At 57.6% G+C, this 19239-nt stretch overlaps 1 protein-coding gene across 8 annotated transcripts in view; it reads left to right on the top strand.

Annotated features, from left to right (window-relative positions):
- ACOX3 (acyl-CoA oxidase 3, pristanoyl) overlaps nt 1-19239 on the top strand; it is a 48992-nt gene that overhangs the window by 15586 nt on the left and 14167 nt on the right. For 5 of the 8 annotated variants that reach the window (XM_027103812.1, XM_027103813.1, XM_027103811.1 and 2 more), the window contains exons 7-13: nt 1734-1822; nt 7188-7284; nt 9127-9309; nt 10969-11091; nt 12629-12749; nt 14804-14926; nt 15168-15281. In XM_027103812.1, the coding sequence (XP_026959613.1) occupies nt 1734-1822; nt 7188-7284; nt 9127-9309; nt 10969-11091; nt 12629-12749; nt 14804-14926; nt 15168-15281 (850 nt within the window). Of the gene's footprint in view, nt 1-1733; nt 1823-7187; nt 7285-9126; nt 9310-10968; nt 11092-12628; nt 12750-14803; nt 14927-15167; nt 15282-15529; nt 16743-19239 lie in introns of those variants that run through there. The other 3 variants (XM_027103816.1, XM_027103815.1, XM_027103814.1) reach the window with 3 other exon arrangements.

The raw sequence follows: 19239 nt of genomic DNA, 5'->3' as shown, positions 1-19239 counted from the left end.
ATTCATTGCAGGTTTGTTATATCACATCAGGTGGACAGTCTCCAAATATTATGGGAAATGTTATATGTAAATTGATACAATTTAATACTTTTGAGAAGAGGAGACCATTAACTTAATTCTGGTTTTGACTTCAGTGAGCGTCCTTTCCTTGATTTGAGAGGTTAACGTGAAGTTTGTAAGGACGATGTTATCATTTCTTTCTAGATGAACTGAAAACTGGCATTAGCAGTGTTTTTCTGTTTGATTACTTGAAAATCACTAACTGTTTTTTATGTCTCTTCTCCTCTCCATCTTTTTTGTTTTGTTTTTGTTTGTTTTTTTTTGCGGTACGCGGGCCTCCCACTGCCGTGGCCTCTCCTGTTGCGGAGCACAGGCTCCGGACGCGCAGGCTCAGCGGCCATGGCTCATGGGCCCAGCCGCTCCGCGGCATGTGGGATCTTCCCGGACTGGGTCACGAACCCGTGTCCCCTGCATCGGCAGGCGGACTCTCTACCACTGCACCACCAGGGAAGCCCTCCATCTTTTTTTAAAAACTATTTTTTTCTATTTCATAATGATTTCAAGAGTTTTTATCTGAATCTTCACTGAGCCTTATTGTTTGTTGCTAGCTTTCAATTTTATTTTATCAGTATTATAAAGTTCAACTAAATTAGCTAACTGTTCCACTGAAAGAAAGAAAAACTAGCAATTCATACAAATAGCTAAATTTCTAATAGTACAAATTCAGTAGTTCTTTAACACGGAGTTTTTTTTCAGCCTCCGTGCCGTTGACATTCGGGGCTGGATAATTCCATGCTGCGGGACCACCCTGTGCCCTGTAGGATGTTTAGTGGCATCGCTGGCCTCTGCCCACTGGATGCCTATAGTACCCGCCACTTATGACGACCCAAAATATCAACAGCCATCGGCAGATGACCCTGGGAGGGGAGGGTGGCGCAGTCACGCCTGGTAGGAATCACTAAAGGTCTTTGAGAACGAAACTCCATACTGTCCGCTTAGACCGCACGAAGCGAGGACCAGGGAGCCAGCTGTCTCTGTGTGTGTTAGTAAGTATATCTACTGGAAGCTCATTTGGGGGAGCAGAGATTTACAAAAGCAATCCACAGCAAGTATGTGCACAACCATTTTGTCATTTCATGAAAAGCCAGTGGAAAGTCCTCCATCGAAAACGTGACTGGGAAATACCTGGCCTCCTCCGGGCAGCACGTACTAATCAGCTCCTCCGTCAGTGTCCTGGGGCCACCATAACCAAACAAAGCACCACACACTGGGGGCCTGAAACCACAGAAATTTACTCTCCACAGTCTGGAGGCCAGAGGTCTGAAATCAAGGTGTCAGAAAGGCCACACTCCCCCCGGAGGCTCCATGGGAGGGTCCTTCCTATCTCTTCCAGCTTCTGGTGACCCCCGAGTTCTCGGGCTGTGGTCGCTTCCATCCCGTCTCTGCTTCCATCTGCACGTGGCCCCCCTCTCTCCATGCCCTCTCCTCCTCTGACTCTTGGAGGACAGCGGTCATTGGATTCAGGGCACACCCAGGTAACCCAGAGTGACCTCACCTCCAGATCCTTAATGATATCTGCAAGGACCCTGTCTCCCAACAAGGTCACATGTTTGGAGGACACTTCAACCCACGGCAGCTACACAGAGGGAGCCTGTGGCTCGGTCCCTGGGGGTTTCGAACATTTTCATCTTGATTCTCGTGTGGTCGTAAGAGTTGCCATCTGTGGTTTGCAGATTCGAGACCCGAAGACCCTTCTTCCCATGCCAGGGGTGATGGTTGGCGACATCGGAAGGAAGCTTGGACAGAACGGTCTGGACAACGGGTGAGCGCGCACCTTGTACTTGACGGTCACTCCTCCAGGGGTCGTTCCTCAAGGCTGCCTGCTCAGTACGTCCCCCCTGTGAGCCCACCGGCTCCCTCAGTGCTGTCCCTGTGCCCTCCCAGGCTCCTGCGGGATATGCCTTACCTCTGCACTTGAGATCATGTTGGGAAGGGCCGGGTCCTGTTTGTACTCCAAGCTCAGGAGACATAAGTGGCCCCAAGTGCAGAGCACACAGACTTCTCCCCGGCAGGTGGCCTCTCCGGCTGTCAGGCCAGGCTCAGGCTGGACACCCGTATCCCGTGGGGGCCTCGGCCTGTGACCCGGGCCCTGCTCCCCGTCCTGGAGCTCAGGCACCCAACAGGTGTCCACGCTGGTTCTGGGGACAGAGCCGGGTGCCGGGTAGCGGGGGCAGAGTGGCCTGAGATGAGACCTGGGCTTGGGGAGCTGGAGGAGGGCGGGTGGGCAGGGGAGCCACGTCAGGAAGGGCCTTGGAGTCTCCCTGAGGGATTCCCGGGCTCATTCATGGCATGAGTTTTGGAAGCAGATCTGGGTTCAAATCCTGGGTCCACCTCTGCCTCTTTGTGTTATCTTGACCAGCTTTCTTGGCCCTCTCCTCCTCTGTAAGGTGGGCATGATGTCCCCAAGCCGGGCTCTCTCGTAGCCCTGCCTGGGGGCCTTTGCTACCTGTCAGTGCTCTCATCACCTGCGCCTGCGGGCGGGACTCACGTGCCGTCTCCCGGAAAGCCTGGCTGCGCCCCTCTGTTCTCCTGAGACACTTTCTACCTGGGGGGGAAGCACAGCCGGGGGTTCCTTAGTCGTGCACCTCACGCTGCGTCTCGGGAACGTTTGCATACCTGCCGCTTTGTCGGGGGGCAGAGAACAGAGGAGCCCGCCTCGCTGTAGTTGGAGCCCGCTGCTTATCCTGACCCCGGTCATTCTGAGTGTAAGTCAGGAGCAGCAGCTCATCTCCGAGACAGAAGCTGGGCCAGGTGGTCTCCCACCACCCTAAGCGTGGAGAAACCTCCTTTCAGCTGTCCCCCCTCCCCAGAGGTAGGGGAGCTGGGGGCACGGAGAGTGTCTCAAACCTCTGCTTGGACCCTCAGAACAGGTGGGGCCCCAGCCTGTACCAGAGAGGGCGGGAGAACCATCGATTTTCACTCTGTGTAGCTGGAGGAGAAAACGGAAGGATGTTGCTAAAAAGTGAAACCAGAAACACACACACACAGCCCTTCTAACCTATACCTGTCTAGAGCTTTGAGTGCCTCTCTCGCTGGCCTGTGAAAAGAGCCTGTTAATTAATGCTGGAGCCTGGGGTGGGGGGAGGAGGGTGTCAGTTCCCTTCCATCACTGCTCTGTGCGGGTGCATGGGGCCCCCCCGGCAGGGATGGGTCATGTGGCCTGTGGTCCTTGGGGCAGGGGAAGCTCTGCAGCCCTCAGGGCGAGGCCGCCACGCGGCTTGGAGTGTTTGAGAAGATGGACCCGATCTGGCCGAGGTGAGTCAGCGTCAAGGAGGACCATGCGGGAGGTGGAGGTGGAAGGCCCCGTCTTGCTCTGGGCCCTGAGCACGAGCGTCCTTTATTAGATCCACGCGTCCCATTGTGGGACCCGGAAAATGCGTGTACGGTGACTCCATCTGTGGAAGGGTCTGTGCTCACACGTAAGGCCGGGCAGGTGTGTCTCCAGGCGCCTGGTGGTGGGAAATGACCCTCCAGCTGTGAACAAGTGCTGCTGGGTCACTGCTGTCCAAGGAAGGCCTTGGGTGAGGTCACAGATCTCCAGTCCCCATTCATTTGCTTTTACAAGTTAGAACCTTTAACACTGTTTTGGGACATCCGTGAAAAACTCTGCCCTTGGTCCTCCAAATCAAGTCCCGTTTTATTTATTTTTATTTATTTATTTTATTTTTTAACATCTTTATTGGAGTATAATTGCTTTACAATGGTGTGTTAGTTTCGTTTCAGAGACTGTTAGTCCCGTTTTAGAGACTGAGTATTTGTTTCTTATTGCGATGGTCCCAGGGAGTCACACCAACGTAGCAAAGGCCCTCCTAAATAAACATGTCGCGTCCGAGGGGCAAAGCTCTTCTGAGACTCAGCAGTGCCAGCCCGGTGCCGCCAGGGGGCAGCATGGCGACTACCCTGAAGCCGGCTCAGAGCGGCCCCCCCAAACCAGAGTCGCCGTTCCCATGGGGCCACTTGGAGGCCGGCAGACAGGACGTGGAAGCAGCCGTACCCTGCGCCTTTGAAGGTTCAGTGGTGCCTGGGGTCCCTCGGCCGCTGGGCTGGGGCTGGGATGTGGGCCAGGGGCGGTGACGCAGGCAGTGCCCGCCCCGCCAGAAACGCAGCTGTCCCTGCCAGCTTCGGGGCGCACGCCCAGCAGAGGGCGCGCGGGTCTGAATCCCTGGCTTTCCTTGTTTGCAGGCCGCTTGCAGAGCAGGGTCGGGATTGAGATCTTTTATTTTGAAAAAGTGGTCAGCAGTTCATAGGTAGGTCACAAGGATTCGTGAGTCTGTGGGAAGACTGTGTAGAAATCAGAGGCAGACGTAAATTGCACGGATCACTTTTAGCCAAATAACTCTAAAAGCAAATCAGTAGAGATCCCTCCAGTGAACTGTTGGGCCTCACCTTCAAGGTGGGCTGCGGGTATCCTCACACTTGCTCAGAGGTGAGGCGGGGAGGCGTCTCCAGAGCGGCTGGGAGGACGTCCCATGAGGCTCTGGGGCCCAGGTGGGGCTGGGGCAGCAGTGAGAGGCCCCAGGAGCAAGGAGGCCACCGGGACGTGGAACGGGTGGCCCAGGAGGAAGGGGGTGCGGGGCCTGGGGCAGGGTCTGCCGCCCGCAAGCCCCCCAGCCCTGCCGTATGCTCACGCCATCGTGTCACACGCACACCCCGTGTCAGATACGACCTGTGCGGCCCCCCGCCCCCCTGCCCTCAGGGGACACTGGGGATTCTGACCAGGCTGGCCAGCATCGACTGTTCCTGGAACAGCCTTTGCCACATGGCAGTGCTCAAAAGAGAATGTGTAAAATTTCGATTTCAGTTAAGCTCCAGCGAATAGTTTTGCGCCTATAAATACATTCCGCCTTGTTCCATCCCTGTGTGGCAGGGAGGGTGAAGATTTTCCACTCCTTAAAAAGGGCGCCCTCAGTTGACAGCCTCAGACTTGTGAAAGCATTCCTCGCCTTTCAAGTGGTGAGCTGGACCAGACCAGGGACGTCGGCACCGAGGCCGGGCGTTCTAGAGACGTGGGTCCCGGGGCCAGTCAGAGCCGCCCCACAAAGGCCCCGATGAGTGGCTCCCTCCAGGCAGTGCCTTCGGGTGCTCGGGCCGGGCCTGCGTTTCACACGCCGGAGAGAGACCCTGGCCTGGATGCTGCTGGGGCCCTGGTGGCCTCACGTGCAGAAATCCTAGCTGCTTCCGAAGGAGTTTGGGAGGGGCCCCTCCAGCCGCCCCACGCCCAGCCCCGGGTCTCAGCTCTTCCCCAGGTGCACTGGCTGTGTCACCCCTCAAGGCTGCCCCAGGACTCGGGGTTCTGTGGAGGTGCACCAGCGCCCTAAGGACAATGTCTCGCCGCTGTTGATTCATCCCCGGCACTTAGGACGTGTCTGCTGGGTGCCAGGCATGTGGCCCCCTTATAACAGGGTCCCTAACGGCCACCGAAAGGCAAGTGGCTCAGTGGGCAACATGGCCAGGACCGCCATCTAATGGTGCTGTGGGACCCCTGGGTGCTCACCTCGGGGCAGGCGTGGGAATCGTGGCAGGCATCTTGGAGGAGGTGGCAGCGGTCTGAGGGCCATCGGCCCTGAGGCCAGGAGAGGGCCTGGCCGGCTTGACGGTGACAGGCAGATGTGACCCAGCTACAGGCTACGGGCTACAAGGAGGCAGCAGCTGACAGGGGTCCCGCCGGAGGGCTCACCATGTTTCCCTACGGGTTTAGATTCTGTTGGTCCCAGGGACCCAAGATTCTCGTGCCGGGTGTGACCATTCCGAGCTGAGGTTTAGACAGGCCTCTGCTCCCGTGTGCGGGACAGGGGGACGAGGTGGGGTCTGGAGAGAGCCAAGGGGGAGACTGTTGCAGGAAATGGGACAAGAAGAGGCACAGACCATCAGGCCACAGCTCGGGGTGGGGGTAAGCACCGTGGCTCGGACGGTGGCTGGGGAGCCACACAGCCTGGGATCCAAGGAGGAGCTGGGGGGTGGTACGCGGAGCTGCCCCCCTTCTCCGCAGGGCGCTGCCCTTCTCCCCAGAGCTGCTTCCTCAGGTTCAGTAAAAGGATGTTCTGTGTGACATCGAAACTGCTTAGAAATCAGATAAGGCGCTGTCGGAACTGTTGATATTTTAAGATGGTTTGGGTTTTTCTGCACAGTGTCCGTACCACCCGTTACTTTGCATAACCTTGTTCCTGCGCTGTCGTGAGATAGATCTTCCTTCCTGACAACCACAGAAAACACCTTCGACTACTGACACACGCGTGATCCCCAGGGATGCGTGTGCACGCGTGTTCTCAGCTGCTCAGGGGAGCTGACTCGCCTGTCCCTGGAGCCCTAATGGGATGGTGCAGTACCCCTGTTTGACTCGGGACGTTTAAAACCTCAGTTTGCTGACTTTGTCACTCCGTGTGTGGACTCTGGTGTGGGAGTCAAGTGTGAGAACCGGAGATTCTCATCTTTATGAAAACGGTCCCGCCTTTTCTGCTGAATGACCGGTCCCAGGTGTTCTGGCTGCAGCGAGCGAGGACGTTTCCTCCCAGCATGTAGTGTAGCGGGAGCCCGCGTTTAGCCCTGAGGCCCGAGCGCCGGCGGTAGTGGGGGTGGGGGGGCTCGCCTCCATCATTACCAACAGACGGCCGCTTTATCTCACGCAGAGCCCATCACTCACACCACCTTTTGCTTACGCCTACTTTTTTGGATTAAAAAATTAGTTGAAATGTCTTGTCTACTGGTGTCTTCTCTCTCCTGCGTTTTTGTTTTGTTGTGTTTTGTTGGGTTTGTTTTTTTTGGTCTTTTGGGGATTATGTCACCTTTTGAGCTGTGCTTTGCCTTTTGTTTTCTTTTTTTTTCTTTTTTTTTTTTTTTTGCGGTACGCAGGCCTCTCCCTGTTGTGGCCTCTTCCGTTGTGGAGCACAGGCTCCGGACGCGCAGGCTCAGCGGCCATGGCTTACGGGCCCAGCTGCTCCGTGGCATATGGGATCTTCCCGGACCAGGGCACGAACCCCTGTCCCCTGCATCAGCAGGCGTACTCTCAACCACTGCGCCACCAGGGAAGCCCTGTCCTTTGCTTTTATTTGACTGAGTTTCAGGAGGGAGAGGAGATAAACCCCGGGGGCCGACCCCAGTTTAACCAGAAGTGCTGTGTCTCCACACAGATTTGCCATGTTCCACAAGGTCAGGATTCCTCGCCAGGACCTGCTGAACCGCTCAGGAGATATCACCCCCGAGGGCACCTACGTCACCCATGTTAAGGTACAGCTGCCTCCAGGTCCACAGGACACCCACCCCCTGTGCTCAGAGGGGGAGAGTCACCACAGGAGCCCGTGGCCCGTGCAAACCCGTCTAGGATCAGGTCCCAGTGCCGCCAACAGGGACGGGAGTGCTTGGGTCGGCCACACCCCCAGGGCCCCGGGCACGATGACCTCCCCCCACCCCGCCCCTGCCAGCCCCCCAGCATTTCAGTCAGGGAGGTTGCCCCCGCCGGTGCTGATTCCCACCAGGGGCTTAAGAGTGAAGGGTCGCCTTGTGGGCTGTGCACCAACGGGGGTGACAGTGTCCTCTGGTGTCTGACCACGCCCCTAAGTTCATTGAGTGTAGACATGCAGTGGCACGGCCCCGGGCGCTTTCCAGACGTGGCCAAGTCAGGGTAGCTGAGCCCTCCCAGGCCTGAACCCACAGCCGGGATGACGCGTCCCGGCAGCACGTGTGCGTGTGAGAACCCCGCCTGACGTTGAGCTTCGGCTGCTTGGAGCCGAGAGAACAGGGCTTCAACGAGTGTGACGGGTACCTTCAGATGACGAGAGAAGCTAGAGGTGACACGGGAAGCCGTTCAAGAATGGAAACAGCGCTATAAAAAATGAATGAAAAGTACGAAAGTAAGTCATTGAGAGAACCCAACAGATGGGGTACCTACAGCGGGAGAGTGAATTAGCGGTTGGAAATCAGAGTGAAGGAGGCGGCAGGAAAGGATGGAGAGAACCACGGGGACAACGTTTTGCAGAAACGATGAAGATAAATGTCTCTAAAGTAAAGAAGGAAGAAAACCTTGACAGAGGGGCCCATAGAGGGGGAGTCAGGGTCTCCCATCCCACACTCACCGCGGAGAAGTGTCAGAACCTCGTAGAGAAGATGCTGAGGCCTTCCAGAGACAGGATGCTGGGCCAACTCCCACGGAATAGAAGCCCCTTTAGTCTCAGAGTTCTCCGGCACGACGCCGAACGCGAGAAGTCAGTGAGATGACGCTTCAAACCATTGAGGGCAAACAACTGTAAACACGCGTCTTCTAAATCCAGCTGGACTGTCATTCGTGCGTGAGAACAGAATCGATATTGTCGGCCAGAGGCTTGATGTGTTGCCACACAAATACCAGCGTGGACATAATTTTGGAAGAAAAGTCCGAATAGTAAAATAAGTGAACCCAGGAGGAGCAGCAGGGGGTAAGGGAGGTGCACGTGATCGGATAACTGGGTGAGCCTTACGGGCAGAGGTACCCAAACGCCGCCGACGGCCCTTAAAGCACGAGCCGCTGTTGGAAACAGCGATAAGCGCGTGGCGATTTACAACACGTCAAAAATAGACGCACACGGGCAATTACCCGGTTTCAGAGATCACAAAGGACAGCAGCTGACCATCACACCGCTTAGAATGGTGGTTTGACGGACCGGGAGGAATCCCAGGTGGGGGTGAGGGGGTGGGGGAAGGAGCCTGGTTTATAAATGAAATGTCGGTGCCAGCCACGCCCTCTGCTTCGGCTCCTGCGTCGCTCTCGGCACAGCTGTCCGGTCCTCGGTGGGATTGGGAGCGGGGCTTCGTACTTCCCGGTGGCCGTTTGCAGGTCTCTGCAGATGGTACATCTGCCCGGGGCCCCGTCCTCCTGTCACTAGGCATCCTCTGTGCCTCCCCACAGCATCCCGTGATGGGGACGCCGGCCCCCATGCAGCTTGGCCTCCTGGGCCCAGGGGCCTGTGCCTGGGGCGCCCTGGGGGCAGGGCCTGGAAGTGTTGAGTGAATAAAGGAGCGCCCCTCCACGTCTGTGCCCGTCCCCAAGGCAGCCTGCGGGTCCCAGGTCCGCCCTCACCTGCCTTCCTCCTGCAGGACGCCAGGCAGCACTTCAGCGAGTCCCTGGGCAGCCTGTCCTCCGGCCGGGTCGCCATCGCGGGCATGTCCGTCGTGAACCTAAAGCTGGCCGTGTCCATAGCTCTGCGTTTCTCAGCCACCAGGCGTCAGTTTGGACCAACAGACGAGGAGGAAGTACCGGTGCTGGAGTATCCGATGCAGGTACAGCTTCCGCAGGCGTGAGTTCACTTTCTTTCTGCTCCGCGTGCAGACATACCTCCTCTCTTAGGTCGCTGCACCTGGGTTGCTGGTTGCTGGTCAGGCCTCTTCAGGAGTTAACAGAGGGAGTGACAGACACAGGGAAGGAGTGCGGCGTCTGGGGCCACACGTGGTCTCGATAAATGGTCTTTAGTTGAACAGGAGTGTGTGCGACCAGCAGGAGGCGCTCTGGTGAGGCCGAGGGAGCAGGTGCGCACGCTCGTCCCACCTGCGGGACCCTGACGTCCAGGCCACACTCCAACGCGCTCGTCCCATCCCTGGGAAGTGACCCCGGGACACAGCGGCTGAGGGGGCAGCACTGTTCGTGGTGACGTCCTCTAGCAGAGGGGACGCTCGCCTTCCGGGTCCTCCGAGATGAGGCAGCCCTCGATGGCAAAGGTGCAACTCAGGCTGAGCATCACCTGGACGCCGGGGCGGGGCGGGGGACGCATTTTATCACAGCGAGCCCCCCCCCGGTGCCCCTGCGTCCCCAGCCCTTCCGTGCGCACCATGCAGCTGCCCTGCATACCAGGTGGGCTGGGGATCCAGGTGGGTCCCCGAGGCTCGAGTCAGTGGCTCCTGCCAGAGTCAGCAGCTAAATCGGACCCAGGTCTTGGCCAGTTAGGCCTGAGCAAAGGTGTATCTGAGCGCAAGTTTCAGGAAATTGTAACTGAATCGAAGTTGTTTCTTTTCAGACTTCTTTTACTGTGGCCGAGAACCTGTTTTAATACCAAGTAAACAAGTAAGGAGAAGCCCAGTGCCTGGCTCGTGCCGGGCTGGCACACAGTGTCCACCACACCACCAGCCCTGTGGCCTTGGTGAGGTCACGGCACGTCCGACTGTCTGGGCATCAGGCCTGGCTCAGCGGTCACGAGAGCCCACCTGAGCCACATGCTTGGGCTCCTGACCCCAGGTCCGCCCCCTCCCTGCTGTGTGTCCTTGGGCAAGCCACTGAACCTCTCTGTGCTCTAGTATTCTCCTTTGTAAGTTGGGACTGCTGATAATACCTCTCTGCGAGTGGCTGTAAGGATTAAATACGTTAGTGCATGAGAAGCAGTTGGCACCGTGACCACACCCAGGAAACGGCAGGTGACCACGGTGCTGCCGACGGTGGCACCTGTCTCCCAGGTCCTTTCAGGCTCCGCCCCCTCCATCCACGCAACAGCGGATGTGCGCTGGTGAAAGAGACACCCTCCCTCGGCTCTCCATGAGCCTGTTTCCCCGTCTGGCTCTGGGGGGGTCGCTTCATTCCCCGTAGGCTCCCAAACCCCGGGCATCGCCTGGTGGGCCCCGCGCTCAGGCACGGCCGCCTGGCTTTCTTAGTTCTCTTGTAGATCAGCATTTGCTCTGGCTCAGGGGCCACGTGGATGGGAGAGCGGTGAGGGGGCCGTGCAGGGTGGTGCACGCGGCACAGTGTCTCCTTGAGTGGGGTTGTGTGGGAGACCTGGCCGCACCGGAAGAGCGTCGGGGGGCAGGCGTCACGGGGGTGGGTCCGGGAGACGTGCGGGACCTTCTGCAATGAGTGGGGACGGTGGACAGTGGGTTCCTGGTGCTCCAGCCCCGGAAGGCAGGCGGGCCCTGGGGGCACTTGGAGGCCTCCAGGCAGGGACTTGTCTGTTTCAGCAATGGCGTTTACTTCCGTACCTGGCCGCGGCCTATGCCTTGGACCACTTTTCCAAATCTCTCTTCCTGGATCTGGTGGAGCTTCAGCAAGGCCTTCTGGGGAAAGACCGGAGCGCCAGGCAGGTGAGGGTCTCCGCTTTTCTCCACAGCGTTCATCATCCTTTAAATCTCACGGGTTGGACAGCACAGATTCAGCCTTTCTTTCAAAACAGCCTCGGTGCGTGGATTCGCGGGGACGGAGGCTCCGTCCGACTTGACCCGTGGGCTGTGTCCTCTCGGAGCCCTCGCTGCGATGGGAACGTGTCAGGCACGTGTCCACATTCCCGATTCTCAAGGATGTGCTGACACGTCTCCCGGTTCCCGTCTGTGAGTTCAGCTGCTGTTCTCCTCTTGAGAACATGATGGTTTTGCAAAATCCGCATTACCGGCCCCTCAGTCGATTTCACGGTTCTGATCCCTTTGTAAACAACGCGACAAAGGTCTGAATCCAGCTGACTGGATTTGACTTGACAGGCGGGGCTTTGCTCCAGAAATGAGCGTGCAAATCCACTGAGGTCGGCCCCTTCGTAGAAAGGGGTCCTCCGCTAATTTCTGTGTGGATGGTTCATGTGTTGTTTCTTTTCCCCCCTTACGCTGCCTCCTGGGCAGCGGTGAAATGGGAATCACACCAAGGGCGTCTGAAAACTGATTAGGAATGCTGCAGATCGGGGTTACGCACCACGCCCTGAAAAGCCTGTATCAAATTAGCACGTTTTGGAATACTTAGCGTAAACATCCAGGAGTCCAGAGGTGGGGCGGGGGAGGCGGGGGGGCCGCGGGGGCTTGCCAGCAGTGTGCACCGCTGAGCAGTCAGGCGGACCGTGACGACCGTGACCCTGAAGACCGTTTCATCAGGAGTGCGGGGTTACGCGTGTTTTTTCTCCCCAGCATGAGTCATTGAAACTTTTGCCAGCGGACAATGGAGTTGTCCTGTTAAAAATGTTTTGACGTGTCGTCGAGCTCTGTTCTTTCTGATACTCAGTGCTTCAACCCAGGCACAGGTTATAAAGTAGCCCTTCTTTGAAGTTGAAAATGCTGGTAAAACACATCACGTTATTTAGCGGGTGTGTGTGTGTCTCTCTCTTGTAACTGTTTGCGTTGAATATCGAGTCGAGGCGAAAGAGTATTTACCAGACGTGTTAAGGCTGGGGATGCTGGCTGGGCCTCCGCGCAGTGTGGACCGAGTGGCCATGTCTGTGCAGGCCTCTGGGGCCGCCTGCCACCCTCTCCCCTGGGGGCAGTGTCTCGGCACCGCCTCCCACCCCTTGGGTTTCTTCTTAGTCTCGGCTGCGAACTTCGTGTAAACGGAGTCATAACGTCATGCTCTTCTGCCATCAGCCTTCCCCGCTCCCCCGCGCTCCCACCCCGTGTTTACCGGCTAGGCAGAGCTGTGGTCGTTTATTTTCACTGTCGTGAAGTTGTGTGACTGTACTGCAGGGTATCCCTGTTTACTTGAATCCTGTTTTTTAAACTAAAATTGGGTTTCTTTCCTTTGTAGTTGTCGGGTACCTCGGATTAGACTGGAGGGGACATGAGCCTCTGAGGCTGTGCTTGAACTGACCCCTGACCTCTGGGGTCGGAGCCTTTTTTCACCTGTTCTCGTTGGCTTCTCTCTCCCAAGGCAGAGCTGGGACGCGAGATCCACGCCTTGGCGTCGGCCGGCAAGCCCCTGGCCTCGTGGACGGCCCAGCGCGGAATCCAGGAGTGCCGGGAGGCGTGCGGAGGACACGGCTATCTGGCCAGTAGGTTTTGGGGACACGTGGGCTGGTCTCCTGGTCTGTCCTCTCCCGCACCATGTGGCTCACGGCCAGGGGTCGGCAAACGACAGCCTGCGGGCCAAAGGCCGTCTCCGTGGGTAAAGGTTTTTGTGAATAAAGATTTGTTGGCCCCCCGGCCACGCCCATCTGCTTACACACTTCCCGTGGCCGTGTTCCCACTCCACCCACCCAGCAGAGCCGTCTCAGCAAAGCCTAAAACATTGACTGGCTGGAACTTTCCAGAGAGGGTTTGCCAACCCCTGCCCTAGTCCAGTCCCTCGGCTCGCCGCCACCTGACATTCCTCGGTCGAAATCCGGGTGTCACGAAGCAGCGTGGAGACCGAAACCCAGAAGAGGAAGGAGCTTATCTGTTCATCTGAATTGGAACTTTTTAGTTAATGGCTTTGGCAGTAAACTGGCAGCAAGTTTTGTTCCGAAGAAAAATTCTGAAACTTAGAAAAAGAGAGTTTGCTTTTATTGACACTGGCAGTCGGTCAGCTGGTGGATGGTGGAGAGAGGGGGAGACCGACAGCCCGGGACCAGATCCCGGCTCTGCCGGTCACGGGCTTCGTAGCCGCAGGCAAGCTGCCCACCCTCACTGCCCCTCAGCTTTTCTCCGTAGAATGGGACTGATGATAGGATAGCACAACGGGGGGCTTTGCAACGGGTAAGTGAACTAACCCACATGAAGGGTCGAGCACAGTGTTGGCATAGGGCGTGTGCCCCGTCATTTTGGTCTGTTATTATTATCGTTATTATCGTGGTCGTCATCATTATTGCAGCTTACCTGCCTAACTCCCCGTGTGCGAGTCTCTTCAATAACTGATTGGTTAAAGTCTGGTTACTCAAAGAAGGCAACAGAGCTGGCAGAGTTGACAGTTTATTCCTCCGGAAGCCTTTTAGGAGCTTTCAGTAACCGGGATGTTTCCCAGTTACTCCTCGTGCGGGGGCGGCAGGCGGGGGGGCCCCTCCCCTCCGCACACTCCACGTTTACTGACGTGTGGGTAATCGTAGGGCTGCAGACGTTACTCATCCATGTGTTTTGTCCTCTGTGCAATGCTTTGTAGTATTTGTTTGTTGTTATAGCTCATATAGAGACGCTATAAATAGTTTAGAAGGAGGAACTTGAATCACGCAGCCCTTCAGACAACAAAAATGACTAAAGGAAGTGTCATCACATAATACAAACAGGGCTGAAGCCAGTGAGGCCCAACTCAGCAGGGATAAATGTAAAGCCGTTTATCTAGATTTAAATATCAATTGCAAATCATTTCTCTAAGGGCATTCTTAGCCCTTCACGTTCAGTGGTCTAACTGTGGCATGAGCAGCAATTCAGAGGAAGATGATCAGGGTGTCATAGGTGACCACAAGCCTCGTGTCTGCTGCTGAACGTCTTACACCCTCTTGGGCTGTTCATAGCAATACGTGAGTGTGAGAAGTTAGGGTCCTACCCTTTCTCCCATCTCAGCCTCACGTTTGGAGAACATTTTCCATCAGAGGATGGAAACCTAGGTGGTGAAGATCTGGGAAGCATACTTTATCAAATCTGCAAAGGAATTGGGTTATTTCGCTGGTAGGAAAGACAAGAGAAAAATGAGAGTTGTCTTCAGATATTTGAAATGTCTCGTGTCCAAAGAAGGGTTCCTTCAGTTGGAAAAGGAAGAAGGGCACCCTCCCGCCGCTCAGGTAGTCAGCTCTGTCAGTGACCCCACTGGAGGGCGCTTTGCCAGGTGACCCGAGAGGCTCGTGGTAGGGACAGGATGCTTCTTGAGCGTGGCCCTGGGGCTTCCCGGGGAGCCACCCACCTCTCTTCCCGGGGACCTCGCGGGTGTCACCAATATGTCCTTAAAGAGGGAGCAGCCGGATGGAGACGGCACACTGCGGGTCGGGGGTGGAGCTGGCACTGGGAGCAGGGCGGGAAGTGCTTCATCCGGTCAAGCCGGGCCTGGGACCTCAGAGTCCCAGGTGGCAGCTGGGGGTTGGGGGGCACTTCCCACATGTGCACCCCCAGTGACGAGAACGCTGGGGCCTCCTTGCAGTGAACCGTCTGGGAGACCTCAGAGATGACAATGACCCGAACTGCACATACGAAGGCGACAACAACGTCTTGCTGCAGCAGACCAGCAACTACCTGCTTGGGCTGCTGGTGCGCCGGGACCAAGGTGAGGAGGCCGGCACCCCTGCAGCCCAGTTGGGGGTGGGAGGGTGAGGTTCCCAGGCCCCCTTGAGTTAGCTCTTCTGTCAGGATGGACTCTGGGTTTGCAGGAAGGAGATGTGTGATCAAATGGCGATGGACCAGCTTCTGAAGTGATGGGCTGGGGCAGGTGGGGTCCTTCCGCCAGACATCCCCTGGGGTGGGGGCTGGGGTCCCTGGCTCTCCCGAGTCATTGGCTGTGCTCCTAGACGGTGCCCGCATTGAGAGCCCGCTGAAGACCGTGGACTTTCTGGAAGCCTATCCCAACCTCCTTGGCCACGGGTTCGAGGCTTCCAGCCCTGAGGACTGCTTGGACTCCTCAGGTAAGTACACTCCCTCCGTGTCTCCAGGGTGCACTGTGCCTGGCAGAAGCTAGAATGGCAGCCCATCTGCCAGAGAGCAAGGGGTGCTGGGTCTGTTCCTGGCCCCCCACCGTGTTAACGGTTGTGATTTTAATTGCAAAAACTGCTGTCGAGATGCTGTGTGTTCCACGGAACGCTGTTAGCGGAGAGCCTTTGGCGTGGCAGGAGGGCACCTGGCTTTACAGAGTGTTTGTGTCCCCCGGGGGCAGGTCGCTGGGTCCTCCGGGTGAAGGAGCCGCCCCCTCCCTTACTCGGAGGATGGAGAGCATGTGACATATCGCAGCATCAGCAGCTGCGGGCACTGGGCGTGCCGTCTCTGGGGGACCCCGCCGGGCTGCACCGCTGCTCACGTCTCCAGGAGAGGAGACCACGGCTGCCCAGTCCACCCCAGTGCACCCCAGTGCATGTCAGCGGCCGGAGCAGGCGTCAGACCCGGGCTGGGCTGACTTGCCGGCCGTCTCTCCTCCACCTTCTTCATCACCATCATCATCCAGAAACACTGCTGCTAGTAACTGCTTCGTCTCCCTCACCACACTTCGTTACAGCTTTTCTGACAATAACGCACCTCCTTTATCTCCCTTTTTAAAGTGCTAAGAAGACACAGGGACACACTTGAAGATCTCTTTCTGATGCTTACAGAGCTCCCCAAATGTTGCTCTAGGAAGCCCCCGGAAATGACCTAATCATTCTAATAACATCAACCCCACCGGAATGTTTTCCCCTAATACTGTCCCCCACTGTAAAATCAGAACGTAAGCACGTGGTCTGCCAGCTTCAGGAGGTGTCCGCTATGCCCGCTGTGCCCCTTCCCCGCTCGCTGGAGCTGTGGACGCAGGAGCTGTGTTGTGCGCCGGCCATCAGGAAGCACGCCAGGGCGGCGTCATCTGTTTTTCCTGTGGGTGCTCTAATTTCTGCTCGTTCCAACAAAGTGAAAACATTTTCTGGAGCAAAGAACGCAAACAAAATTCATTTGACAAAAGGGGCTTGGCATCCAACACTGACGATTGGGAGCCCACAGCCAGCCGTTCGTCTCCAGGGCATTCGATCATGAAATCCCACACCTCGGGGCCGGCCTTTGTCTCCGCTGCATCTTTGGTAAAAAGTCCACAAATGACATATGACCCTGGGGCTCTGTAGGGCTGGACACTCAAGACCTTTCCAGTATTGAGCGAGGGCTGTCTGCAAGGTCAGGAGATTTTTCCTCCAGGGATTAAAAGGTTTGTTTGGAGAGGGAGGGGCCGGGTGGGGCAGCTCTCTGTCTGCTTCCTCTGATTTATGTGCTGAGGATGCGTGTGTGCCGAGGATGGGTTTAACAAATGGTCCTGAGTGTTGAGGAGCTGCACGTCGCTTAATAACTGAGGCCCAGTTTTTTCCTTTAGTTGGCTTATTTGCAAAAATATTAAATAATTGGAGTTCAGCGTGTTGGCTGCTCTGACCATTGTGTATACACACAGGACAGTAGGGTCGTGTAGCATCACGTGTTCAGAGGGGTACATGGTGCGGTCAGCACACCGCCCAGAGGTTGGAAGCTCAGGGTCTGGAGTCGGCTGTGTAACCTCGAGCTAGATGCTTAACCTCTCTGAGCCTCAGTTTCCCCTGTAAGGTATCAAGAGGGAATGCGGTACCCCCCGCCCTCGTGGGCGGCTCACCGCCATGAGTTGGGGCCCTCCCTTGGGAATGGTGGGTGCAGAGTGACCCCTGTAGCGTGAGTTAGCTGTTTCCCAGGAAGGCGGCTTGCAAGGTGGGTCTTGGAGGTTCAGAGCAGTGTGTTTGGGGAGCAGTCAGCCACACAGGAGCCGTGGGGTGGGCATGGTGGGAGAGCAGGTGGCTCCCACACCTGGGGCTGTGTGCCAGCCAAGGATCTGGGGCAGGTGGCCAAGCCTTGCTTTCTGGGGCGCACCTGGGCCAGACCCCACTTTGGAAGGTGTGCTCTGGTGCCGACGCAGAGCAAGGCTGGACTTGGGAGAGCAGCAAGAAGACCAGAAGCCGGGCAGGGGCAGCACAGGAGAGAGTGACGGGAGCTGGGTGAGGGCACGGGGGACGGTCGGGGGGATGGTCAGGTGGTACGTTCGATGGAGGGCCAGGTGAGAGACCCCCCGGGGGGTGGGTGCTGGTGAAACTGGGAGTTCAGGGGTCCCACGTTGAGTGCCCGGTGGGCGTGTTGGGGAGCCCCGACACTGAGAGGCCAGGCAGGTGGGCAGACCTTGGAGTGATTGACCGTAGTGACAGCGGCCGCCCTGGGAGCACGCCTGGGTCGGGGGAGCCGGCATGGGGAGACAGGCAGCGCTCAGGGCCTTCGAGGGGTGCAGGGGAGCGGCCGGGGAGCCCCGAGGAGGCCATTTGTGACCCAGGAACCTGGGAGGGACTTGGGGACTGAAGTTGAAGCAGCATTTGTCTTGGGCCGTCAGCAGCCCCCCAAGCAAGAGCGTTACCGCCCACCTGTGCCGGTTTCCCCCAGTTCGTTCCCGATGACTCCTCACGCCCAGACGGACTCTCCGAGCGGCCCGCACGCCGCCGGCTGTGATGGTACCTTTTGTGTGCTCGCTGGGGGCTCCGCCTTTCCGTGTGAACACGGAGCAGTGTGACCCGCTTCTCTGTGAAACACTAAAGGCTAAAAGTGGAATTTCTAGGAAAAACGTTCCAGCAACTCACGTATCAAGCTTGCTTCTCACTCAGAGCACAGAGCAAACCGTGAACTGGTTGCTGACGTCGGCACGGGGGCTCCACGTGGTGCGGGGCCCTCTGGGAGCCGGGTCACTTCTGCAGGGAGTCGCCTGCCCGGGCAGCGTCTGGGAAGAGTCCGGAGGGGCCGCGCTTGCTGCGTCGTGGGCTGGTGGAGCCCCTGGCTGGGGTCAGGAATTAGCCTGAGCGGCTGCTGGCCTTGGCGACTTCCTGGGTTTTGTTGCCACGTAAACAGATCGTGGAAAATCTGAGTCCCCGTGGTGCCCACCTGTTACCGTCTTGGTGACGGTCCATCCGGCAGGAAGAGTTTAGCCACAAAGACCCTGGGACACACACGCGTCAGAGTGGGCTCCCTCCTCATCTGCGCAGTTCGTGGGGGCTGCAGGCATCCCTGGGCTTGTGGCCGCGTCCCCCATCTCTGCCTCTGCCTTCGCGCGGCCTCTCTTCTGTGTGTGCGCTTCTCCTTCTTCTCATTGGATTCAGGGCCACCCTGATCTAGGATGACCCCGTGTTGTCACATCATTGCATCTGCAAAGACCCTGTGCCCAAGTAAGGGCACATTCACAGGTTTCAGGGGGTTAGGACATGCCCCGTTCCAGCCACCCCACCCGGCAGGCCTCTGGGAGGGGTGCGGGTCCCGGGTCCGCACCCCCGCCCCCCTGGGGTCCCTGAGAACGGCTGTGTGAGCTCGGGCAGCTTGCGGCCTTTGAGCCGATTCCTCAGCCCAGTGACATGGATCCTTTGCTCTTTAATCAAGTTCTCAGCTGTGCTGTGAGGTGACGGATACGACAGCGTGAAACGGTCGGGGGTCCGTAGCAGGACCCGTAGCAGTGGGTACCATGCGTCATCTTCCCAGGGAACGGGCTGTGTGACATCGAAGGAAATCCCAGGTGCCCCGTGTCCCGCCTTTGTGCCCAGACCCAGTTCGGCCAGATCGCACCTGGGAGTCTGGAGCCGGGAGCAGCTGTAGGCCCCGCAGGCCTGGGCGCCCTGGCTCTGGGCCCTCTGCCTGGGTCGGGCGGGAAAGCGTGGACGCAGAGCCACGTGGCCAGGTCACACTCCGCACCCCTACCCCGCTCACTCGTGTGCCTGGGCTCGTCCTCACGCCCTGTGTCCTTAACGGAAGAGGCGGTAGCAGTCCTGCCGGGCAGGCTGTTCTGAGGTCGCCGAGTCCTCGGAACTAGCGGAGATGTGGCGAGAAGGACCCACAGATGCGGGCGCGGCGCTGGGGCGTGGG

The sequence above is a fragment of the Aethalodelphis obliquidens genome, unplaced genomic scaffold, assembly GCF_003676395.1.
Source record: "Aethalodelphis obliquidens isolate GAN/ISIS:26980383/991018 unplaced genomic scaffold, ASM367639v1 scaffold6, whole genome shotgun sequence".
In the NCBI taxonomy this organism is placed as follows: Eukaryota; Metazoa; Chordata; class Mammalia; order Artiodactyla; family Delphinidae; genus Aethalodelphis; species Aethalodelphis obliquidens.
Note: the sequence above shows the minus strand (reverse complement) of the source record. Positions and strands in the feature narration are given on the sequence as shown.